At 38.3% G+C, this 27,302-nt stretch overlaps 1 protein-coding gene across 4 annotated transcripts in view; it reads left to right on the forward strand.

Moving 5' to 3' along the window:
- The window catches only part of FRMD3 (FERM domain containing 3), a 92,683-nt gene that overhangs the window by 53,510 nt on the left and 11,871 nt on the right, over positions 1-27,302 (forward strand). For all 4 annotated transcript variants that reach the window (XM_034410172.2, XM_034410171.2, XM_087886091.1 and 1 more), the window contains 10 exons: positions 4,804-4,901; positions 6,901-7,024; positions 12,124-12,211; positions 12,952-13,040; positions 13,776-13,839; positions 15,226-15,314; positions 15,686-15,760; positions 17,299-17,367; positions 18,962-19,083; positions 20,071-20,214. In XM_034410172.2, coding sequence (XP_034266063.1) covers positions 4,804-4,901; positions 6,901-7,024; positions 12,124-12,211; positions 12,952-13,040; positions 13,776-13,839; positions 15,226-15,314; positions 15,686-15,760; positions 17,299-17,367; positions 18,962-19,083; positions 20,071-20,214 — 962 coding nt within the window. The remainder of the gene's footprint in view (positions 1-4,803; positions 4,902-6,900; positions 7,025-12,123; positions 12,212-12,951; positions 13,041-13,775; positions 13,840-15,225; positions 15,315-15,685; positions 15,761-17,298; positions 17,368-18,961; positions 19,084-20,070; positions 20,215-27,302) is intronic.

A 27,302-nucleotide genomic window follows, 5' to 3' on the forward strand; every position in this document is an offset into this window, starting at 1 on the left:
AAGAAATGCATTGCGCTAAGAAATACTGATCTGCATTAAAGAAATGAAATATAAACTGTTTTCATATTTTGGGGAAATAAAAAATAAAAATAATATGTTATGAAACAATGTAATCATAGCTACTATCCCATCCCCATGGAACCTAAATTACATAGGTTCCATATATAATTCTATGATAAATTATTTCATAGTGGTTTAGAAGTAGGACAATATAAGATCCCAAAGGAGATATACATAATCTGATCATCAGTCGTTCTATATGCTAAGAAAAAAATTATTTATTTATTTATTTCTCTAACATTTTAACAGCAATTTGAACTACAATTTATTTGCTACAGGAAACATGACATTTTAAATCCTAATCATTAAATTTACAGGTTTTTGATGGTGTCCTACAGAATCATATCTGCCAAATTTCAGGGAGATGGACAGAATAATTGTATTTAAAAGGCAACTTCTCTGTTTAGGAAGGTACAACTTTGTCAGCTTTTCACAAGACTTAGAAACTTTTAAAAAGACTGATCTTTTTAAATAGTGCTTTTTAGATCATTTTAAACCAGAAATCCTAGATCAATCTTGAAGGGTTAAATTAGTATGACAGTTTTGATCTGTACTTTAATCCCAAATGGATATAAACTGGGGAATTCTGATATAACTTTTTCAGAGATTCCGGAAATTATTCTGAAAAGTTTTTAAATTAATGTAGAATGGGTACCAAAAGTGATTTGCTATAAATAAAAGGTCCTATGAGATCAATAAAAACTGCTTTATCACCACTGTTTTGATCCTTCTCTCTGGGTACCAATAGTAACAGCAAATTTTAAAAATCTCATTTGAAAAAAAACATGCATGTTGCATTTTGTAAAAAGTAAGTCTTCTTCATCTATAAATTTTGCTTTCTAAGCTGAGGATGGTAGTGGGGATTATGAGTTGGTTATTGTGTAAGAATATCAAGCGGGCATTAGATATGAATGAAAAATTTCTTGTCTTATTATTTTCATCTCTTCTCTCCATTAACTTTTGACACCTGATTTTCAAATTTTTCAGTTGGCAAGAATGCAGTGTAATGTATTGCAATGCCAATCAATGATTCAACCCAAAAAGTCATGAATACTGTAAATACATACAGTTTTTGAAATTATCTTTAAATGAAAATGTAAAAAGTTCTTCAAACATGGAAACACTGTTTCTTCAAACAAGCAACACTATAACTTCAAAGGAGTTGTTGCTGTTTCCATTCTCTTTTGTTTGAAAAAAAAAATACTTTGACATCCCCAAAGACAATCTCTGTCAAAAGCATGTTACTTTATTTTGACAGCAAATTGTGAATAAATAATTCATGCTGTTCATAGACAGTGCTAAGAAAGTATTTCCTTCTATGGTTTTGTAAAGAACTTTCACAGACATAATTTAATACATTTGATGAAAATAAATCATCAAGTCACAATGCATATGTTTACTCACTTTAAATTACATTTGCATTTAGAATCGATAGGAAAAAGTAAATTCTGGTTTCAGTTATTATTTTGGGGGGATTTAATGTTTGTATAATAATTCTTTATTGACCATTTTTATTTTATTTTGTTGTGCTAGGTTGAGATGTAAATTGGCAAAACCAATCTGAAAGTGTTAATTCCACAACTGCTGACAAATAAGTCACATAAATTTACTAGTATATGTATTTTATTTCCACCCAAAGCTAGAATAATTCAGGGAATTTGTTGTTCATATACTATATTTGTATTTAGGTTGAAGCATATAGATGAGGAATTACTTTCTTCTACCATAGTAATCTTAATGGATTTGCTTGAAAACTAATTTTAGAGTGAAGAGACTAAAAAATATCCTCCAAAGTTACCCAGTTTTGTGCTATCTTATGCATAATATGCCATAGTTAGGTCTGTTACTTCTTATAATAGTATTTTGATTTTAGTTTTTCCGCTCTGATATATTTTTAGATCCTATTATACTTATTGTTTATCAGATGCTAGATAGACAGACAGACAGACAGACAGACATATAAATTACTTCTATATTAGATATTTTGATTGAATCAGGACTTAGGCTGTAATAACATTTATTGATTGATTGAGACTGAAGAGAAAAAATGTATATTTAATGGATTTAAGTAATTATTATTCTAACTCAAATAATTTTTTTCTTTTATGAAAATTAAAAATTGGTCTGCATTTTTAAAATTAGTATTTTTAAAGGGTTTTAGAATGTGCACAAAACTGAGGGAATCCTGAAAAACTGAGCACATACACTCATCAGAGTGTTAAGCTTGGCGAATACTTCTGATCTGGATGATCATTCACTTTTTTGTGAGAAAATCCAAGTATGACTAATTATATAGTAGAGTTAATTTATCTAGTCCTCTACCATTTATAGGTTATACTTGACTTACAACCACAATTGGGACTGGGATTGCAGTTGTAACTCAGTGCTGTCTTAAAGCAAGGAACTGTACTGATTTACAACAGCAATCCCGGTGCTCTCCATTGCAATTATCACCTGAGAATCATGGATCATTAAGTGAGTAACCATCCCAGTTCCAGATTTGGTTCCTCCCCAAATCTCATTAAAGTAAGAGACTGTCTTCAATTCCCTCCTCCCACCTATCTCTCCCCCCCATCTATACCCTTTTGGCCACCATGCACCCTGCCTTGTGCGGCTCTGGAGCTACACTGCCACTGTCTGGGAAACCTCAACCACCCTAGCCCATCCCAACAAGCGCCAACAATCATTCGTCCAACTGCCTTCTCTCTCCAGAACCATGTGGCTCCCCATGCTTAGTAAATATCAACAAGTATTCACTTGCTCCCCAGGCCAGCCCAATTCACCAGCAAGCACTACCAAGTATTTGTTTGTCCAGCTGTCTTGTCTCCCAATTCCTTGCACAGACTTTTCACCTTTTTCACCTGTTTCCTTTCCTGACCCAGCTTCTCTGGAGGATGTTTCTGACAGTTCACATGACTCCCCGAGTCTTTGTAAAGCTGTGCTGTCTTCATAACACTGTACTATCTTTCCAAAGGTGTTCTAAAGATAGCACATTCAATAAAGGGAAGTTCACTGTGTCTCTAATTCACTGTTTCCACAGTCAAACTGCTCTTGTTATTAGGAAGTGGGCATACAGTATGTTGACCAGTTGAACACTAGCAACTTATCTCAAAGCAACCATAGAAATATGTGCCCTTGAACAGATAATCCTAATGGACAGAATACAGATAGACCTTGCTTAGTGACTGGTTGCTTAACAACCTTTTGAATGAACAACAGCCTTGTAAAGAATGATTTATGGTTTGTGAAGCACTCCTGACCATTGCAAAACTCCCACGCTCCCACGGACATGTTATCGCAGTCTGAGTGCTTGACAACCTGTTGGCACTTACAGGAAATTAAAATGCCCTGCAATCATGTGATTTCCATTTGTAATTTATTTTGCTGGTTTGCCTAGAAAATCAGTGGGGAAGTCAGCAAAGAAAATTACAAGCTGCTGTCACTTGCTGGGTGGACTCCCTCATAGGGAGAAAAGACATGGAGAGGAAGGGAGAAAAGGGTTTATTTATTTATCTGTACACCACCTTTATTATTTTTACAAGTAAGGTAGCGAACATATCCAACATATGTTCCTTCTCATATTTTCCTCACAACAACAATCCTGGGAGGTGAGTTGGGCTAAGAGAGAATAATTGACCCAAGGCCACTCATGGCTAAGATGGGACCAGAATTTACCGTCTCCTGCTTTCTAGCCCAGGGCCTTAACCACTGGACCAAATGTAGCATGCTAAAATACTTGTCCCCTGCCTCTCCGTGCCTTATCTCCTTGCTTCTCCGTGTCTTGAGGCTCTGCAGGCACAGAGCGGCAGGGAGAGAAGGATTTGAGGTCGGTGCATTTGCTTAACAATCTGTAAGATTGCTTAATGACCGTAACTGGGAATGCTGGGATCATGATCATTGAATGAAGCAGTCACCTGATGTCTAGTTTAACTCCTGCTTTGTTCAATGACTGAGATTATATTTCCAGTTGTGGTTGTTAAACAAGCTATGCTTAATCCTTTTCCTTGTCACTACTACATAAATGATCTTGTCTCCAACTGCTTTTTCTAACTGCCAGAGGCAAAATACTCACATAATTTCTCTTCTGGTTTCAAAATAATAGCCTAAGGGAGAAAGGATAAGAAGTCCTTTTCTCACTATCCCTCTATTCAAAATATCAGCCCTCTATAACTCTTTGTGCTTTAAGGACATTTTGAGCAACCATATGACTATTTCTTCTGCAAGTTTCTCAGTTATTTTGAACTGCATAATACGTGTCTATTTAAAATAGAAAACACAATTTGAATGCGTAGACAGAAGTAGAAGGTATACATTCCGTAGTGTTTTCCCATAATAACAATACCATACTGTATATGATTTTTTTTAAAAAAAAGAATAAATTGTAATAGACATGTTATAAGCCAGACATTTTAACTCAATGTAATGCTTCTAATACTATTTTTTTTCTTTATTGGAAATATAGTATGGTAAGTAGGGAAGTGATCCTTTCTTCCTTCTTTCCTTCCCTCCCTCCCTCCCCCTCCCCTCCCTCCCTCCATCTCTTCCTCCCTCTCTCCCTTCCTTCCTTCACTAAATTTTAGGATTTATTAGAAAAGTTCAGATTTTCCTAATAAAGTGCCTTCTAGATATGTTGCTGTTCTCATTGTGGTGTTTTCATCCAATATATGATAATCAGTAAACTAGAATTATTAAGAGAGGAGGGGAGAAAATAAAAATAGAAATCTTTTTCTTTACAAAATGCAGGTACCTTTTATACCTCCAAATAAAAAGAGATATTTTCCATGGCCGTTTGCTGTGTGGGTTTTCTGATGCTGCTTACCTGGGAGCATGCATTATTCAAGGTAAGCGAAATGACTGCATTCTGATACTTCAGGGCATTGTAATAACACAATTTTAAAATTAATAGAGTTATATCCAAGATAAATGAGGTACACTTTAATCTGGATCAGAGGTGGTATTCAGCGGATTCTGACCAGTTCTGGAGAACCGGTAACGGAAATTTTGAGTAGTTCAGAGAACCGGTAAATAACACCTCTGACTGGCCCTGCCCACATCTATTCTCTGCCTCCCGGGTCCCAGCTGATTGGGAGGAAATGGGGATTTTGTAGTAACCTTCCCTGGAATGGGGTGGGAATAGAGATTTTACAATATCCTTCCCCTGCCACGCCCACCAAGCCATGCCATGCCATGCCATGCCTACCAAGCCACGCCCACTGAACCGGTAGTAAAAAAATTTGAATCCCACCACTGGTCTGGATCCTGTCCACTTATAAGTAGGTATGTAAGTTAGACAGTAGGCTGTGGCTTTCCACTGCTTCTACAGTTGCATATTCCTGCCTTCCATCCACATTCCCACAGTATTTTGAAATGAAGGATGAAAACATATTTTTTTCTTCACCTTATAGGAGAATTATATTGTTGACAGAGGTAATGCTGCTGATCCTTTCATGCTGTCTCAGTAAAAAGCTATATTCGTATATCATATCTTATTATATCATATATCATATATCTCATCTCATCTCATATATCATATCATATATATCATATCATATCTCATATCATCTCATATACCATACCATACCATACCATACCATACCATACCATACCATACCATACCATACCATACCATACCATACCATACCATACCATACACCATACACCATACACCATACACCATACACCATACACCATACACCATACACCATATATCATATATCATTATCATTATTGTAGGGGTATACAGAGCAGTTCCTCTTTTTGAATTGTTAACAGCCATGTCTTTTGTAAGGCCTGTGTGGTAGTTCCAAAAACTAGATATTTGGCAGGTAGGTATACTTTGAGAAGAAAGTGAAGCAAAGTGGCTATACACGTACATGCATGGGGAAACAGTTAAGAAAATTCTTTGAGGAAGCTATTACTTTCATTATTCATCTAATTCTAAGCCCTTGCATGTTGTGGAGCACCTCATTTCAATACATTGCAGAGACGTGATAGGTGGTCAATTTTGTGATGATTATATTATCTATATGTTTAATGGTCAGATATTTTATTTAGTTAGTATTGGATGTGATTGGATTTTTTTCTTGTTGAGAAATGAAACTTTTGACCCCATTTTTCTGTTTTCTTAAGCATGTAAAAGAACTATAGTTTTATCGTTGTGTGTTTTAAATTAGGAAACCACAATGATATATAATTACATAAAATTGAATAAAGAGTCTTAAATAAAATAAACTTCTTGTTAAAATCTGAATGGCGTGCCTATTATTTAATAAGGAATAGAATATGGTTCCTTGTTGTTTCCTTGCTGTGCTTTACTATAAAATTTGACTAATTAATGTTTGCTTTATTTTTAAAATGTAAATGTCCTGCAGCAGTTACCACAGCTTGAGACAATAGGGGAAAATAACAATGCCAAACCAGTAAGGAGAAAAAACCCTTTATAAATTATAAACGTATTGCAACAGAATAGATTGAGAAAAGTGTTTGCTTGATACTGAATATAGTTAAAAACCTGAGGAAAGTATTTTAAAGATGAGAGCCTACAATCATGGATCCTTTTCCTTAAAGGCCACTGGCATAGCTAAAATAGGGGAACCTGGAGAAGGATTACAACATTGACTTTTCTATATAAATATCTTTCAGTTGGGAAAAAATGATATTTCATAAATCCACATCCAAAAGATGAATATAAAGACTTTAAAGATAAGTATCAGAACTTTGGGATTATGCAGTGAAACTCATTAATATGTGAACTGTAAATAGTGCATTTCCAGTGTTGAACTTCTCATTTAATAAGAATGTATTTGGTTTTTCCTCTCTGATTTTCTTTTTCCTATACAGCTGAACTAGGTGATTATGATTCTGATGAACATGTGGATAATTACGTCAGTGAATTTAAGATCTTCCCTAAACAATCTCAAAAGCTGGAAAGAAAAATTGGCGAAATACATAAAAATGAATTCAGGTAACTGAGATTGCCATTTACCGAATTTACTTAAGTTATTTTTAGTGAATCTGTTACTTTCCCTTGGACTTTTGACTTACATATAGGTGCAGTATAATTAATACAGTCAAGAGGTTAATAGGAGAAAGTATAGTATGATATTTTAAAAAGTAGATCTCTAAAATTACTGAACGACTACTACATTATAGACATGATACAATACAAAGGTAAGGTTATCCAAACTCATTAGTTTCAGTAGACTTGGGAGTCTGTTGCTTTCCAGATGTTGTTGAATTATAACTTCAGATTCCCTCATCTTGGTGATGATAAATGGGTATTGCTGGGAACTGTAATTCAGGTACTGCTAATTCTGTACCCCTATCTATGTGCTCTGGATGACTATTCTGATATTGCTAATGCTTTTACATCTGGATTTTTTTCTTTTTGAATTTTATCTGCAACGGTGAAGCATTTCTCCTCCATAGCAAAAAGTGCTGTGTATCAAACAGTAGGGCAGTCTCAGTTGCTGTCATTAGGCAAATCCGACCTGGTTGCAGTTTCCCAAGGTCACGTGATCACCATTGATAACTCCCTATTCCCATTGACTTTGCCGGAAGCTGGCAATGAAGGTCCCAATGACAATTAGGTGACTCTTGCAATGTTGTAATAGTGAGCTGTTTGCCAAGCACCTGAATTGCAGTCACATGACGGAGGTCCAGGATTAATCGTATTCCTGGGGGTAGCTCGTTCCAGAGGGTGGGTGCCCCCACAGAGAAGGCTCTCCTCCTGGGGGTCGTCAGTCGACATTGCTTGACCGACGGCACCCTGAGGAGACCCTCTCTGTGGGAGTGGATTGGCCGGTGGGAGGTTATCAGTGGCAGAAGGTGGTCTCGTAAATACCCGGACCCTAAGCCATGGAGTGCTTTAAAGATGAGAACCAATACCTTGAAGCGCACCCGGAAGACCACCAGGAGCCAGTGCAGCTCGCACAGGAGAAGTGTTACATGGAAGCGCCACGTCGCCCCCATAATTACCCGCATGGCTGCATTCTGGACCAGCTGGAGCCTCCGGGTACTCCTCAAGGGGAGCCCCATGTAGAGAGCATTACAGTAGTCCAGGCGAGAGGTGACGAGGGCGTGAGTGACCATGCAGAAGGAGTCCCGATCCAGAAAGGGACGCAACTGGCAAATCAGGCAAACCTGATAAAAAGCCCCCCTGGCCACGGCCGTCATATGCTCTTCTAAAGACAGCCATGCATCCAGGAAGACACCCAAGTTACGAGCCCTCTCCATGGGGGCCAATGACTCTCCCCCAATAGCCAGCGATGGCACCAGCTGGCTATATCGAGATGCCGGCAGCCACAGCCACTCGGTCTTGGAGAGGTTGAGTCGGAGCCTGTTCCTCCCCATCCAGACCCGCACGGCTTCCAGGCACCAGGACATCACTTCAGGGGCATCGTTGGGGTGGTCTGGGGTGGAGATGTACAGCTGAGTGTCATCAGTGTACAGATGGCACCGCACCCCAAATCCATGGATGATCTCACCCAGCGGCTTCACATAAATGTTGAACAGGAGAGGCGAGAGGACCGACCCTTGCGGCACCCCACAAACAAGGTGCCTCAAGGTCGACCTCTGTCCCCCAGCCAACATGGACTGCGACCGGTCGGAGAGATAGGAGGAGAACCACCGTAGGATGGTACCTCCCACTCCCAACCCCTCCAGCCGGCGCAGCATGATACCATGGTTGATGGTATCAAAAGCCGCTGAGAGATCTAATAGGACCAGAACAGAGGAACATCCCCTGTCCCGAGCCCTCCAGAGATCATCAACCAATGCGACCAATGCCTTTTCTGTGCTGTACCCAGGCCTGAAGCCAGACTGGAACGGATCCAGACAGACAGTTTCATCCAGGTACTGTGGGAGCTGTCGCGCAACCACACTCTCAACAACCTTCGCCACAAAGCGAAGGTTGGAGACAGGCCGGTAATTTGCCAAAACAGGTGGGTCCAGAGAAGGCTTCTTGAGGAGGGGCCTCACCACCGCCTCTTTCAAGGCGGGAGGTAAGAAACCTTCACTCAAAGAAGCATTTATAATCCTCTGGAGCTAGCCTCGTGTAACCTCCCGGGTAGCCAGCACCAGCCAGGAGGGACGCGGGTCCAATAAACATGTGGTTGCGTTCAACTTCCCCAGCATCCTGTCCACGTCCTTGGGAGTCACAGGATCAAACTCCTCCCAGATAACATTCTCAAGACCCGCCTCGGACATCTCGCCTGAACCCACCCAGTCAGAGTCCAGGCCGTCCGGAATTTGAGCGATTTTATCGTGCAGATAATGCACAAAATCCTCAGCATGCCCTTGCAAGGGGTCTTCCTGCACTCCCAGGTGGAGAAGGGAGCGAGTCATCCTAAACAGGGCAGCTGGGCGATTATCTGCCGACGCGATAAGAGTGGAAAAGTAGTTACACTTTGCCGCTTTTATCGCCACTAAGTAGGTCTTGATATAAGACCTCACTAGTGCTCGGTCAGATCCAGAACGACTAGCCCTCCAACTACTCTCTAGGTGTCTTTTCCGGTGCTTCATCTCCCTCAGCTCCTCGGAGAACCAAGGAGCTGGGCCGATTCGACGCTGGGTCAGAGGCTGCAAAGGCACGACCCGATCTAAAGCACCAGCGGCCGCCCTATCCCAGGCGGCCGCCAGTCTTCCATCGAGTCGTGAGCCAGAGTCTCAGGGAATGGCCCAAGCTCCATTAGGAACCTATCGGGATCCATCAGGCGCCTGGGGCGGAACCACCTAGTCGGTTCCACCTCCCTGCGGTGGGGTGTAGCGCTCAGGAAGTCAAGTCTAAGGAGAGAATGGTCTGACCATGACAAGGGTTCGATGACTATATTCCCTGTATCTAGACCATTCAACAACTGACCAGAGACAAAAACCAAGTCCAGAGTGTGTCCTCCTGTGTGAGTAGGGCCATGAATTAACTGGGTCAGGTCCATGGCTGTCATGGAAGCCATGAACTCCCGAGCCACCTCCTACGTTTCACCGATGGACGGCAGGTTGAAATCCCCCATGACCAAAAGCCTGGGGGTATCGACTGCCACCCTGGCTATGACGTTGAGGAGCTCGGGCAGGGCTGCTGCCACGCAGCAGGGAGCCAGGTACACAATCAGCAAGCCCACCTGCATCCCATGGCCCCACTTCACAAGGAGAGACTCACATCCAGCTATCTGAGGTACAGTGGCCTCCCTAGGATCGAGGCCTTCCTTTACAATAACCGCCACTCTCCCACCCCTACCCTGGGCCCTCGGCTGATGAAATGTGTGGAAACCTGGTGGGCACATCTCAATGAGGGGGACCCTCCCTCCTGGCCTAACCAGGTCTCTGTAATACCCGCCAGGTCCGCTCCCCCCTCTTGAATCAGCTCACAGATGAGGGGGGCTTTGTTGACCACGGACCTGGCATTGCACAGCATCAACCTAAGACCAGGGCTCTGAGACTCTGGACAACCCAGGGAATGAGGTGAGCATTGGGGGCCGGAGCACGTCACCGCTTGAAGACAGCGGGCAGGTGCCCCCACAACACGATGTGGCCCCCTTACCTTAATTGGATCCATCTGAATACCTTTCAACAATATACAGTACAGTACGTTTTGCCCTCAGGAAATCAAAGGCGATACCACACTATGTCTCGGCTCCGAGACATAGTGTCGGGGCTCGACACTATGTGCTTTATTAATCTGTGACTATTCACAAAATTATTGAAAAATGTGGAGATGAAGTAAAGATATAGGGACTACTGGTGACCGGCAATAGTGGAGATTGTCCCTGAGCAAAAGAGATTAATTCTGATATCAGTACCCTTTTCACAATTTATATGCATCAGTAGATGTTTGGAACAGCTGAGTGTGTGATGTTGCTTGTGTTGCCAGAATGTACATACACTTGCAGCTGTCGTTCAAAAATTGTCTGCGTCTGCAGGATAACAGGAATAATTAAATGCTGATAGTAGATGAACTTAATTTCTGGTTGGCCCAGCTTTTGAATCCTTAGGGCTGGGACTGCCTTATTTGCCAACAAGCCAGATCTTGGATGATTAATGTATCTGCTTGCAAAATGCTCCTTTTTCTTACTTAGACCACACTTGGTTGATCCTTAGGAAAGGAGGTGCAGCTTTAGTAGGCAGTTGTGTGCTCAGTAGCCAGGTTTTTCACAATTTATTTTTTATACATTGGTACAAGTTGATAGCAAAGTGATATTTGCTTCTGGTTGCACAGATTTAAATTTTGGATATGTGGGTAAAGGAAGGAGCAAAAGAGGACAACGTTGTCTGTTGTACTACCCATACGGTGCCTCAGTTTTATGAATCTTTCATCAATACTCAAGCCAAGCTGAATTATAAGGCTGACATAAACTGTGGAATGCTCTGATGAATGGATTTGCCACATATTTGGCCTGCTCTTCCCTCTTCAAGGGCTGTTCAGTTGAGTCTCTTTTGTTCTGAGCCATATCCAGGGCTAACACCAGAAAATGAGAAGGACAGTTCTTACACAGAAAATGTACTGTTGGAATTGAGAGATTACATTCTTGAAGTTAGCCTCCAGAAGTGTCACCATATTAGTTTACTTGTCCAGGTAGTTTATAGGGTATGTGCTTGTGTGAGTACACACATGCGTAGGTAGGTAGGTAGGTAGATATGAAAGTGAGGTGGGCCATTAAAATACTAATGTATTATAGTCAAATATAAACTAAATGTCTTTTCATAGTCTCCTATTTATTTCAAGAACAGGAAAAGATTAACTTAATCTGAGCAATTATTCTCAAGGAATTTAGGAAGTACTGTAAACGAAATCAAGATTGACACTTGTCCCTTATTATGTTCCAACTGCTTATGTATATTAAAAGATAGAAAATATTTGAATGATACTTGATAGCCCCTGATTAACTGCACAGCTCACTGGAGCCCTAAAATATGTCAACAGGAGCTAGGCTTAATCCAAAGGAATTGGTTTCTGTGGCAGAGTAGCAGCAGAATCACATATAAAGTTTCTTATTTCCTATTTAGCCAATATTATTGCCTAAAACTGTTCATAGTTTATCCCAAAACTATTTCTATTTTCATGATTTCTAGGAGTCAGAGTCCAGCTGTTGCTGAATTTAATTTATTATTAAGAGCACATTCTTTAGAAACCTATGGTGTTGATCCTCATCCTTGCAAGGTAAAAAAAAATCTAGACTTTTTCTTAAAATGTATTTTTTGTTTTCAGCATTGGGTAAATCTCTCTCCCACATGCTTTAGCTTATACAGTTTATATCGTTTATTCAGGATAGACAAGACAGACAGACAGACACTTCTAGTGGGGTGGATTGTGCAATTTTTATAACTACAAGAAGCTGGATATATACATTTAATAAAACAATAAAATAAAATATGTAGGAAGATTTCATTTATAAGTTTACATTTTTTAAGCATTTAAATTGCTTTTAAAGGCAAACTCAAAAGCAGTTTTGCTGTAAAGTACATATTTGGTTCTGTTCAAAAGCAATTGTGAGACATAAAGTTAGTTCTGTATCAGAAATTGGCATATCTGATTTCAATGCTAAGTTGATCTCATTCCAATAATATAGCACCAGATGTGTTATATTAGTGCTTTTCATCAGTATCAAATTGTTTGATGGTGTTCAAGACTGCAGTTTAAAGGCTCAATATATAATTTTTTAGTAATGGTGCTTTGGAAGATGGTTAAAAATTTGCAAGGGGAAAGATATATCTAACTGCTTTCATGCCAATGAATCCCCTGCAAATATCTCTTTGATCATTTAAAAATCTTCTGTCATGTTTGGCTTTGTAAGTGGAAATGCTTTCATGGAAGGAGGTACCGTATTGTAAAAGTATACATTTCTGGAATGTTTGCATTTTCCCATAGTTCTAATTAATACTCCTTTTTTTCCTTACAAGGATTCAACTGGGACTACAACATTTTTAGGATTCACAGCTACAGGTTTTGTGGTATTCCAGGGAAATAAAAGGATACATTTGCTAAAATGGTAAGAACCTGAACGCTCTTTTTTGTAGGAAAATCAAGGTTGTAGAATATAGAGAAAACTTTATTTGAGACACTGTGGTTCTGTTTGAAAATACATTTGACAAGGGAGTGGGGTAGCTTGAGAGCATGTTGGGCAAATTCACTACCTCTCATAATGTCTTATTTAATTAATCTTTTGATTTATTGCTAAACAGCTCCAGGTTTGTCTGAGATTAAATTCCCCTGGTCAATTATTTAAATCTGACTATAATGTGCTAGATTCAGCCATCTTGTGACAGAAAACAAAAACGAGTCCTTGATTAGGAAGAGAGGATGAGTGGTCATTTGTGTTGTGTAAATACAGCCAAAAAAACCTATCCCAAAGTTATCTTATTGCTGGGTCTTAAATATTGGCAGTATTAAATATTGAAACATTAAACCTCCTTGTCTGTATCCAATGGTTTGTCATTCAAATGTTTTGGAAACTAGTCGGGAATAAGAAATTTGAAATTGGTGGAGGTTTGTTTTTTTTTTAATAGAAATTTTTCTCCAGCTACAAATGTCACCTTTAGGAACAATTGGATATGTTTGGCACAAAGTGAATTGTAGATACAAAGATCCAATCTGAAGTCATATCGTTAAGAAATGAATAAGTGATTTTTAGCAGCTTCCTTTTAGTGTTTTTGTCTTGGATATATTTACATAGAAATGTCAACTACAGTTTGTTTTCCTAATGTAAAAAGCTTTCTTTTAATAGGTCTGATGTCTGTAAACTAAAGTTTGAAGGGAAGACATTTTATGTGATTGCAGTTCAGAAGGAGGTTAGAAATTTTGTTTCTTACATTCTGAAAGCTTTTAGTTTAAAATTAAGTATTCCTCATAAAATTAAATACTTATAAAAATCTTGCTCTTACAAAATAATTTTCTGTCTTCACTGTTGGAATAGACTAGTTATGGCACTAAATGAATGAAAACTTTCCTCAAAATAATAGCCATTTTTTTGACAGATGAGTCCTGGTAAAAAATGCATGTGATAGAGATAGATATTATAGACAGATAGATGGATGCCTGTGTATAATAAGAAAGATTTGTATAAATGAAAAGTTATATATAGTTAACATAATTTATCATGCTAATATATTTTATTTAGTTTTCACTCTAAATTGAAAAAAATTGGAGACAAATTTCCAGAACTGAAGTCATGCTACAAATATTAATTGTGCAAATTTGTTTTTGTTTATTTGCTTTTAAACTAGGATTCCTCAATTATATAATATAATGAGTTTACATGCTGCCTCTATTCCAAGCTACCTAGGATGATTAATAGTTTTAACATCTAAAGTTTTTTAACATCTAAAATAAACTTTATACAATGTATTGCTAAGTTATTAGACTAATGATGGTCTCTTCAAGAGCAAACACTTAACTTGCAATTTTCCTCTTCATACCTTCCTGGCAAATGATCCTGTGGAATTGGGAAAACTCAGTGAGGATTATCTCAGTAATTCATTCATGTTTTTTCAGTAGCTAATTGATGATTGATGGCCCATTCAATAGGTAATGGAAGGACCATCTGCTTCCAAAAGAAATCATTCAAAAATCAAAAGTTGGATGTTGGGTGAATATGCTCTTCATTGGGAGAGCAGGAATCCTGCTTTAAATGTTGGACTTTGGAAAAATGCTGATCAGCTCTGTCCTTTCTGAGGGCAAATCCACTCTTAACATTTAAGCTGAACAGTGTGTTTCTACCTCATGTTACTTGAAAAAAAACAATAAAACGGTGTATTTGTTGAAGAAGTTCTTTTTAAAGAAGAGGGGAAAGTAAGGAGTTCAGGATAAGAAAAAAGCATCCTAGTCATATACAGAACTCATGGCAAAAGTTAGCTTTATAAGGTATATAAGAGCATGATAAGCATTGATTCCATTTAAGGGGTCTTCCTTTGTCTTCTATTTAAAAAGATAGGAGTCTTAAGGTAATATAATATGGAAAAGTGTACTTCAGAAATAAAACAAACCTGAAGTTGCTTTGTCAGCTATTGGGGACTCAACCAAAAATGGTTGCCAGTTCTTAATCAAGTACTGCAGAGAAGTTCACTGTTTAATGTGAAGAAGGTATAACATTAAGTGAAAATCTTGCCTTTAGACTAACATTGTTAAATAAGTAAATTTTTATTTTCTTTTGTTTATATTTTCCTCAAAATGCTTAGAAAAAGGCTATGTTATCATTCCATACTTCTACACCAGCAGCTTGTAAGCATCTCTGGAAATGTGGTGTGGAGAATCAGGCATTTTACAAGTAAGCAGAATTATTCCTATCATCCAATAGTATAAATTCATTTCAGTAATATAATACAAATGTGTAGATGAGCAAAGAATATCAAGTTAAATCCGCATGTTATAAAGAGAAAATGGCCTTTGATTTATCTGCAGATTATATATTGAAAGTTCTAATATGAAATTAATGTTAAAGAACTGAGTAGTTTTTGAAGTAGGTAATTATGACGAATACTTTTGAATAATCCAAATTACAAGATTAATGATATTATACTGAGAATGATAAACAATATAGACAGATAGAGAAATAGAGTATATAGGTATGTCTGTCTGTTGGTAGACTTTCTTTCTTGAAAATGTAATTACTTTTACTCTCTGTTTCTTCCTCTGAAGGTATGCAAAATCAAGCCAAATCAAAACCATGTCCAGCAGCAAAATATTTTTTAAAGGCAGCAGATTTAGATACAGGTAAATATTATTTTTATTCCAACAGGAAGGAATTATACAGATTGGATTGGATGATTGATAGATAGATAGATAGATAGATAGATAGATAGATAGATAGATAGGCAGGCAGGCAGGCAGGCAGGCAGGCAGGCAGGCAGACAGACAGACAGACAGACAGACAGACAGACATAAATTCAATAAAAACTCGTTCCTTAAGATTGCAAGCTTACATACAATGTAAACCTCAATGAAAGTGGTAGGTCTATGTGTACAAATATAAATGCTTTATAATTTTAGCCTATGAAAAGGTCCAGACTGTTTTTTTAAGTACTTGCTTTTGATTATATTAACATTTTCGTAAACTGCTCTGGAAATATAAAAATAAATACATATGGAGATTATATGGGCCATCCTATTCACATGGACTTGAAAATAAGCACCAATGATTATAATGGGAATTTATGTGTGATTAAATATATCTAGAATTATGCATATGAAATATCTATGAATAGATAAAAACAGGTGGTGTTTGGTAGACAGTACATTAGACACCTTATTGCTATCAATTTGAGCAGAATTGTTCTTGTAAATTGGGACTGAATGAGCTGTGGTCCAATATAAGCCCCAGCTCAATTTGTATATGAATTCAGATTCTCAAAATCACAATGTTATAATCAGATAGAAAACCACCAATTTTTTTCAGTATGATTTTTAAAAATATTTTTTAAAAAAGATGTGATAAAATGGATGTTTTGCCTCTCTTGGGCTTAATGATTTTTTCTGCCTTTAAAACTGTCTGATCAAACCGACGCACACATATAGAAGAAAAATTTCAGCATTAGCTCTCTGGTGATATCACTAAAAGGTTAGCTTAAATAAATAAATAAGTAAGTAAAGTAAATAACTGCAGCCCTTATTAGAAGGATGTTGCCATAATTAAAATGCCAGCTCTCTAAGGATATAGTTCCAACATTCCACAAAAATACTTTTTGAATATTCAACTGTTTCTAAAGACAAAGTCCCAAAGGTGCTTGTTCAAGAGGCAACTGGACTTCCTTGTTTTTCTTTGAAGACCTTTCACTTCTCATCCAAGAAGCTTCTTGAATGAGAAATGAAACATCTTTTGAAAAAGCACCTTTGGGACAACCATGACCTGGATGACTGAGAATCTCCATAGACATCTAAAGACAAAGGTTTTCCATTGTCTGGTATCCTTTTTTTTTTTTTTTTTGCTTTAATTTATATGCCGCCCTTCTCCGGAGACTCAGGGCAGCTTACAATGAGTTAAGCAATAGCCTTCATACTTTTGTATATTTATACAAAGTCAGCTTATTGCCCCCACAATCTGGGGCCTTATTTTACCTACCTTTGAAAGGATGGAAGGCTGAGTCAACCTTGAGCCTGGTGAGATTTGAAGTTGCAGTAATTGCAAGCAGCAGATGTTAATAACAGTGCTTTAGTTCTTAATATATGAATTGCTTTAAGGATTTGGTTACCGCACAACAAATAATTTTTTTATCGTACAAAGTTTAGTTCTTAACATGTATATTTTGTGACAGTGGAAAAGTTGCAAAAGAAGTTGTTGAAGCAAGTTCAAAGATCCAGAGGGAGCCTCCAGAAGTGCACAGGTACTTTCTGATCTAAAACATTTAAAGAATCTTCTAACATTGACCTATATTACAAATTGAAAAGTTACATAACATACATTTAATTACTGTTCTCCCAGCAATAATACATTGCTATTGGCTTTTAATATGTAACAGGAGCTGAAGGATTTATAATCATTTACATTATAGGATTTTTTTTAGTGTTTCGCGACTTATTCCCTACAGTAAGGGGCAACCTTTTAATTCAAATCCCAATTCATCAGATCAGGAAAATCCAAATGTTCTCAAATCATTTTGGTATACAGGTAGTCCTCGACTTATGACCACAACTGAGCCCAAAATTTTTGTTCTTAAACAAGACAGTTGTTAAGTGAGTTTTGCCCCATTTTACAACATTTCTTGCCACAGTTGTTCAGTGAATCGCTGCAGTTGTTAAATTAGTAACATGGTTGTTAAGTGAATCTGTCTTCTCCATTGACTTTGCTTGTCAATTTGCTGATGATCACATAGCAATAGCACTTAGACTCTTATATACTGCTCCATAGTGTGTCATAGCACTCTCTGAGCGGTTTAAAATGTCAGCATATTGCCCCTAACAATCTGGGTCCCCATTTTACCAACTTTGGAAGGATGGAAGGCTAGGTCAACCTTGAGCCCATCAGATCAAACTCCAGACTATGAGCAAAGTTAGCCTGCAATAGTGCATTTTAACCACTGCGCCACCAGGGCTCTTTCCCTGGTTCAATGCCACTGTCATTAATATGAACCAATTGCTAAGCATCCAAATTTGGATCATTTGAATCATTAAAACTGCCCAGAATATCATCGGACTCCAACTACCAGCCCTGGACGACATCTTTGAATCTCGCTGTTTGAGAAAGTTGCATAACATTCTCAGAGACTTACAATCTTTTTGGACTGTTGCCTTCTGGCAGAAGATACGGAATAATTAAAAATCGGACCACATGTTTTCTGAATAGTTTTTATCCCAGAGCTATAATTGCACTCAACAATGAACTAAAGGGCCACCATCAGTGAACTGTTGGACAGTATTACTTGGTTTGTTGTGTGGATGTTTGGGTGGTTTAGAGGTGGAGAATTGTGGTGAGTGGGAGTGTGTTTGGGGATTGTTATGTGTGTTGGACTTGGTCTTTAGGTGTTAAATGAATTTTGTTGTATGGGTATACTGTGTATACACGTACAATGACAATAAAGTTATTATTATTATTATTATTATTAATAATAATAATTTTGATTATGTGACTATAGGGATGCTACAACAGTTGTAAGTGTGAAAAATGATCATAAGTCTTTTACAGTGCCATTGTAACGTCAGTCACTAAATGAATGGTTGTAATTCAAGGACTGCTTGTAACAATTGCATATTTCTATTTCACTGATTCAGGTTTCACTAGGCATTGGCTACAAGAAACAAAAGTAAATAACTTCAAACTGTCCTGCAACATGTTTTGTACAAATAAATATTAGCAAAAAGATTCTTTTTCTTTTTTTATATGCCACATAAGTATCTTCATGTATGTATTTACATACATACTTACAACCTACTGTAATTTATTATATAGTCAGTAGGATAATTTATCCCCTTTCTTCACAGAACCAACATTACTCAAAGTCGTAGCTCTTATTCTTTAAGCAAACAACTCATAATAAACATGGAACCTCTGCAACCTCTACATCCATCACCAGATGACCAGGAAGAGGTTCTTTCTGATGAAGGCAAGTCTAAGCTAAGAGGCTCCTTCTGTTTTTATTTTTATAAAGCACATCAATAAAGTTCAACAGCAGTCAATTGTTCAAAACACACCTATTGCATTTATATGTTTGAAAAGTTATTTTCATGTAACTAAGAAAATTGCTGGACAATTCGTTGATATGTTGCTTATGAAAATGCATCGGGGCAGTTTTAAATTATTTCAAAATATTATTTAGGTTATAGAATATTAGATCTTTAATGAAAAGAGTGGAAACTGATTCATCTTGATCATCAATTAGATTTTTCATTTAATAAATGGGGGCTCATTCTGAGACATCAATTTTTCACAACTTCTCATTGCCTGGAGTTGTTGATCTAAACTCAGTATCACCTAAGTCAGGGGTGTTAAACTCAAGGCCCACGGCCAAATCTGGCACTTGGGCTGCTTAAATCTGGCCCACAGGGCTGGCCTGTAAATATCAAAGGACCAGCCTGTGAGCTGCTGCCCCCATGGCCATCTGCAGCATTCTGCTGGCCAAAAACGGGCTGGGAGGGGTGCTGCAGGAGGTATCCGTCCCGTCTCCACCTGCTCCCCGCCTCTCCCCACCAGCCCGTGGTGAAATACAATGTTGATTTGTCCCTCAAAGAAATCCAGTTTGACATCCCTGATCTAAGTCATTTTAGGATAGATTATTGTTGTTCAATTTTTTCCTTAAAACATTTAAGGAAATACTGCCATGGAATGGGACTAAGTCACAACCTATTCTATCATTTCTAAGTACAAAATATACAAATAGCCCTCTATCTCAAGTAGTCAAGGAACACTTTTAGATAGAAGTTCACGTAACTGAATTGTGTCCACTCAATATTGCACCTGGGAAGTCCTCCTTAGCTACATTTTTAAAAAATTTTCATTACATTATATTGGGTTTCTTTGGCAGTGTGACTGAGAAGCTCTTAATGTAGCATCTTTTCTCTTAACTGCTGCTGCTATTTTTATATCCTGTCAGGGGAAGATCCTGCTATCAGTCCCCACCTGGTACAGCATGATCCTATCCCTGTACTCCTTCCTGGAAGCCTTACAACTTGGAAATCTGGCTCTTTCGCCATTCCACGTGAAACTCCTCCCCGTATTCGTGCCCCCAGATCTCTTGGTGAGTGTTGATATTGTGTATGTGTGACTGTCCATGTGGTAGGGTGTGGCTGTTAAGCTTTCCTATTCAGGAACTCAGTTGCTACTGACTTCTCAAATAACAATTCTAAATTCTATTGCTAAATTCTATTGCAAGCAGAATAGCTTCCAGTTGGTCAACTCTCATTAACAGTACAGAATTATATACTTACATATTCAAATAATTCTATCTATTCCCTGCATTTTTATTTTGTCAATCCAAGACCAGGTTTTCCTTTGTTACTCTCCAAGTTTGGAAGTATCCTTATATTGTCAATATTCTGACAATATAAATAGACAGAGCACTGTCCCCAACATGGGAAACAACCTCTCTGTGACAATAGTTAATTGCAGCATCCATGTATGTATGAACATGTACTATTTAAGTATGTTAGTGGAAAAAGGAAGGTTGACAAAATATGAAGATTGTGTGAATATATTCACACAATCTTCATCTTTTGTCAACCTTCCTTTTATAAACCATCCTTCTCACATGAAGATGATTAAGGTTCAGACTTAAGTTTTTTAAAAAATGTTTTCTTTTTCATGCAGGTCTTTTATTTATGTCTGGTTACTGTATCACATCCCACTTCTAATAATCTCTTAGGGATTTTCTTAATCTGGCACAATTACAAATGCTACATTTTGGATTTTTTTACTCATAAAAGTTGTTTTATTATATAAAATTAGTTCTTTCTATTCCTAATTTTAATGTTAATTCTATGCTTGGTTCTAATTTCATACTTAAATTCTTCCTACCTATCCTTTTCCCATTAGTTTTCTCATTAGTACAAGTCGGGGTAAAATGTAAAATTTGTTACTACCGGTTCTGTGGGCGTGGCTTGGTGGGGGGTAATGTGACTGGGTAGGTGTGGCCAACTTTTTTTTTTTTTTCTAAACTTTTCAAAGCATTTTTTCTAATGCTTTGAAAACCCTCTCTGCCGATCAGGGAACTCAGCTGGGATTGTCAGAGACTTTTCAAAGCATTTTGTTTACCAACTCTTCAGCCAAGAGGTTGCAGAAAAAAATGCTTTGAAAAGCCTCTGATGATCCCAGCTGAGCCGTGCGATCATCAGAGGCCTTTTTTTTTTACTTTTAAAAGCATTTTTTCATTGGAAGAGGTTGTAGAAAAAATGCTTTGAAAAGTAAAAAAAAAAAAGCCTCTGATGATCGTGCGGCTCAGCTGGGCATGGGGGGGTGTGCAGGGTTTTTTGCTACCAGTTCTCCGAATCACCCGCCGCCATCGCTACCGGATCGGGTGATCCGGTCCGAACTGGGAGCATTTCATCTCTGGTACAAGTTTACAACTATTTCTATCTTCCTTAATCTTTGAATTTCTGTCTCCATGTCTATATGTTTGTAGCACTGTGTTCCTCTCAACTTTTTCCTAGCTCTTTGAGCGGTTCCTTGTTCCCCAGGTCTTCATCTCTTGTAGCCAGCTAAGCCATTTGCATGAAAACCTTTTTCATTCCTTTATAGACTGATGAATGGGGCTTTTTCCTCCTCCCTGCCCCACATTCACAGGGCATCTTCCTGGGTTGGTTTGTGTTCTGTGCCTGGGCTGTTTGTTTGGGTGGCTTCTTTTGCAAACCCTAGTTATGCTCTTCTCCCACCTCTGCTTCTTGCTTTTACGTTGGAGGCTCCTTGCTCACTTCTCTCCTGACTTTTGGCTTGACTCCTTTTTCACCAACCTATACCCATGCAGTACTTGATTTCTGGTCCATTTTATGGGACATGCTCTTCAGTTAAGAAGAAAGTGGGGCTGTTTTAACTTTCTTTCCCAGGCATCCCCATAGCTTAGGATCCTAGAAGGGAAAGAGTAATGTGGCGAGTTCACCCGTTCATATCACTTCTTCATATGCCTATTTTGCCTTAAATCAACCATCCTGTATCTCCCCCCCCCAAAAAAAAATACTGCCTTGTGAAGAGAACCACAAAGATGACCTTGGAAAAGAAATGCAGGATTTAGCAAAAAATAAGTCCAGAATAGAAAAGAGACATTAAAGTGCCTCCATCCTGATACTCTTTGTATAATGTGGAGGAAAGTAAAAACTTTCAAGATTATAATAATCCTATAATCTATATTAATAGAACTGATTTCCAATATTTCTTGTGGAGTCTGTTTCCAGATCTAGCCTACATCTGACAACCTTCAGAAGGCCACACATTTCAGCCCTGGTGAAGACATTACAGGTAGTCCTCGAGTTACTACCACAATTGAGCCCAAAATTTATGTTGCTAAGGGAAACATTTGTTAAGTGAGTTGGCCCCATTTTTCGACTTTTCTTGCCACCGTTGTTAAGTGAATCATTGCATTTGTTAAGTTAGTAACAAATTTATTGTTAAGTGAATCTGGCTTCCCCATTGACTTTGCTTGTTAGGTCACAAACGCGGATCATGTCCTCAGGACCCTGCAACTGTCAAAAATATGAACCAGTTGCCAAGTATCTGATCATGTGACCATGGGGATGCTGCAACGGTCGTAAGTGTGAAAAATGGTCCTAAGTCATTTTTTCAGTGCCGTTGTAACTTTGAACAGTCACTAAATGAATTGTTATAAGGACTACCTGTACATTACTGCCATGTTTTTGTAACCTTTGGAGATATGAAACATAAAATCATTGCATCAGACTAGAGCAATATAGACTGTGCTTGTCCAAATTATTATACTTATAAAGGCTTTCTTCCTTCTTGGATTTGGATGGCTTTAGAAAATAAAACTGATATGGTATTTTAGGAATACTCTGTGTATTTTGTTTACTTTGATCTACAATTCTGCAGTTGTATTTATTTCTGCAATCTGAGTATTAAATTGTGTCTTAATTGCCAATACCTTTTCTCCTCGTCATGAGATTTATGTAGGGCCTCTTGCTTTCAAAATTTTGAACCAAGAGAATTCCTGTGAATATTGCCATCATATGTCTCTTGGAATCGCCTTGGATCGCTCTGACCCCATGTTTCTTATAAAATAATTTTTCTGTGGAGAGGACTTAACAAACACACTCCTTTGGATTTATATAGCAGTGTGTTAGAGCACTTTTCTCCTTAGATCATTTCTGATTTTGTAGGTACACTGGAATTGTCATGTTGTAACAGAAACACAAGTAGTCCTTGACTTAAAACGACAATTGGGACCGGAAGCTCCGTCGTTAAACAATATAGTTAAGTGAATTATGCCTGATTTTACAACCATTTTTGCCACAGTTGTTAAGTGAATATGAATTCCCCCGTTGACTTTGCTTGTCAGAAGCTGGTTGGGAATGTCACAAATGTTGATCACGTGATACCCCCCCCCCCCCGCCCCTGGATGCTGCAACTGTTGTAAAAGCAAGCTGGTTGCCAAGTGCTTGGAGTCTGTTCACATTGCTATGGGGACACTACATCACTCATAAGTGCGAGAACTAGTCATAAATCACTCTTTTTGGTCAGTTAACCTTGGGGACAATACCAGAAGACCAACTGTTGGTCCAAATGATTACGGTCTACTGTATACTTAGAATAGTGCAGCTCAACATCAATTGCCACTAGCAAAAACACTACTTCTGTTTCTACTTCATGACTCCTAGATGTGTGCAAGATTTTCCTACAATAGCAAATACAGAAGCAGCAACATCAGAGCTAGGCTTTGTGTCCAGGCTTGCCAGTAAATCTTAGATTTGCAGTCATTTGGTTCTGAATTAAAGTCTTCTTTATATTTGGGAGAAGGTTCCTAGCCACTATTTGGCTACATTGCATTACTATTCACCCCAGTGCAAAGAGGTCAGAGGCTTTCTATATCTGTGCTCTAGGATTTAAAATCTAGGTTTCTTCTTTCCACTTTTATGAATGAAAACTCAATGGGATTGTGTAATAGCCTTTGGACTAAGACAAAATGGCTTTCAGGTCTGGAAAACACTAGAACCCATCCTGCCAACCTCAATACAGTATTTATACTTTCAACTTTTACAACCATTAAACTGAATTAACAGGATTACCTCGACAGATAATTAAAAATGTAGGTTCAAATTTAAAAAACAAAATAAATCCCGATATAACAATCATAATGACTTAGTTTGGCTCTAATACATATACATATAAAAATACATATACATATACATATACATATACATATACATATTACAAACTATTCTAAAAATACGAGTTCTAGGTATATTAATAAAAAAAGAAGCAGACATACTGCGAACTCCGGAACTTAAGATTTTAAAATTTTAAAAGAATTAAAATTTTATTATACTAAGCTTTCGTCAGCCATCTGCTGACATCGTCAGAGTATTAAACTACCATTACAGAGATCTCTGCCTTTATATGCCATTAATCAATTTAGCCCTTGCGCATGTAATAGGCCCTTCCAGCCGTCTCCCACTTGTAATCAACTCTGTTGTTTTTGCTGTCGTCATGCTGGATGATGGAGGCTTGATTCCTACTGTTTCCTCCCTCCTAGCTTGCTTATCAGTGGGGGGTGATGTTAGCCTGTCAACTGTAGTAATTGTGCAAGCAATTACATAGGGGAAACGGCCAAGCGGTTACAGACCAGACTACATGAACACGAACTGGCTGTCTGATGCAAGGAACAGCGCTCCCAGATCTGGACGCATATGAAGGAGCACAACCACACATTTGATTTTCAAGAGGCTGAGGTTATTGCCCATGATAAGACTAAAGGAGGACACCTACTAAAAGAAGCCTGGTTCTCCAATAACAATTCTATCAACAGGTATATCAAACTGCCACCAGCCTACCAGGCTTTGAGACACCAGGAAAGACCCTGCAGGAGGAGCAGAGATGGATTTCCATCAGTGAACAGAGACCAAAGGCACCCACCCCCCACCTCTGGGCATGCTGACTGAGCCTGTGAAGGCACAGTTAGTCCTGACCAAACACAGAGCAACCCGACAGGACTGTCTCAAACTGCAACAGATAGGATTAATGGGAAACAAACTTGGCTAACCACGAGGTCACAGACAAGGCAGCAAATCGCAATAGCTGACAGGCTAACATCACCCCCAACTGATAAGCAAGCTAGGAGGGAGGAAACAGTAGGAATCAAGCCTCCATCATCCAGCATGACGACAGCAAAAACAACACAGCTGATTACAAGTGGGAGATGGCTGAAAGGGCCTATTACACGCACAAGGGCTAAATTGATTAATGGCATATAAAGGCAGAGATCTCTAATGGTAGTTTAATACTCTGACGATGTCAGCAGATGGCTGATGAAAGCTTAGTATAATAAAATTTTAATTCTTTTAAAATTTTAAAATCTTAAGTTCCGGAGTTCACAGTATGTCTGCTTCTTTTTTTACATATAGATGTACATGTACATGTACATATACATACACATACACATACACATGTGTGTGAACTTTTATGTCTGTTGCTTCAGTAGTCTGCGTTACAATGCAGTAAACAGTTCAAGTGCTTAGACTAGTATATATAGTGCAGCTGTTAATTAACAACTGTTAAGGGAACGGTTGGTATTTGCTGTTAATTACTTTGTGTATTATGAGCCAGTTGGAAGGGTTTAAAAATAGGTACTCACTCTCTGCTCTAGTAGGCTATTTCTATTGGCTGAATTAGAAGCTGTTATTTGATTCATTCAGCTGGACTCTTCCAAGCTGGACACAGTGGAAACTTGGTAAAGGTCACAGCTGGTATGGGTGGCTAGTTCATTAAAGCTGAAATAGAAAATATAGCTTTTAGTCAATATGGTGAAATGCCTAGTAAAAATCCAAACCCGGAGGAGTATCCATTTGCGAATGGTTAACCATTGTAGTAAAGATGTGTGCATTCGTCTGCTGAGGCATGGGTCAAAGATCACAGCTAAAAGTGCTGGTAAGTTCATTTTTGCCTGGTTTTATTTAAATATTTTTTAAAGACGATGCCCCCTTTTCCCCTGATATTTTTGAATATTGATAAGGGTCAAAACAGAGGGAGTAGTAAATTATAGCATTGGGATTTGAATGCTTTTCCCTTTATCTAAAAGAGCAAACAAATAACAGCTGGTGAAGGCTAGGATAACGTAGGAAAAGCAAAGCATTCAGTGAGGAATGTCCTTCTAACAGATGGAGTTCAATTGTATATTAAGTTATCATTTTAGCCAAGTATTTAATACACTGAGGAAAATGTACATTTAGTTTTCAGTGTGTTTGAAATAAATGCATGGCATGCATGAATCTATGAATTATAGATAGCACAATTCCATGACACTTAAAACTTATAGATATCCTTAGGGAACCATTATGCCCAAGTACCCTCATCAAAAAACCATGTTAAATTGGGGAAAAAAAGGATACTTCAGATGAGGAAGACCAAAGGGATTATTCTCAGAAATATTATAGCCTATTTTATTACTGATAGTGCAGCTTTGTGAAATAAATTTTAGGACATCTTTCTTTCAGGAAAGTGATAATAAATCTCTGCGACAGTGGTCCTCAAACTGTGGCTCAGGATCCTCTTGAGTTACAAACAGTTTTCAAACAGAGTATTTAAGATCTCAAATACTTTTAAAACCTGACCAGAGTTGTGGAAAGTGGGAGTGTGTGGTCAAAACCTTGGTAGAACCATGCTTCTCATTTTGCTTCTGGAAGCACAAAGTGGGTGGCTGTGCTATCTCACAGATTTAGATTAGTGGAAAATTTTAATTATTAAAAGTAAATAGTATATTTATTTATTGTTCATCTATAATCCCAGTAAAAGCATTTATCAACTGGTTCAGAATGAGGCACTACAGTCAGTTATATGTGTTTCTAGAACATCACAGACCTAATGAGAAGGAAGGACTCACTGGAGAAGAGTCTAATGCTGGGTAAGATTGAGGGCAAAAGAAGAATGGGATGACAGAGAACGAGGTGGCTGGATGGAGTCCCTGACGCAGTAGGCATGGGCTTAAATGGACTCCAGAGGATGGTAGAGGACAGGAAGGCTTGGAGGAACATTGTCCATGGGGTTGCGATGGGTCGGACATGACTAACAACAACAACAGGACATCACATCTCACACCTCTGCTCTGCAAGATGCACTGCTTGCCAGTTTGCTTCTGGATCCAATTCAGGGTACTGGTTTTAATATTTA

The sequence above is a fragment of the Pantherophis guttatus genome, chromosome 2 (assembly GCF_059756535.1).
Source record: "Pantherophis guttatus breed Tessera chromosome 2, ASM5975653v1, whole genome shotgun sequence".
Classification (NCBI taxonomy): domain Eukaryota; kingdom Metazoa; phylum Chordata; class Lepidosauria; order Squamata; family Colubridae; genus Pantherophis; species Pantherophis guttatus.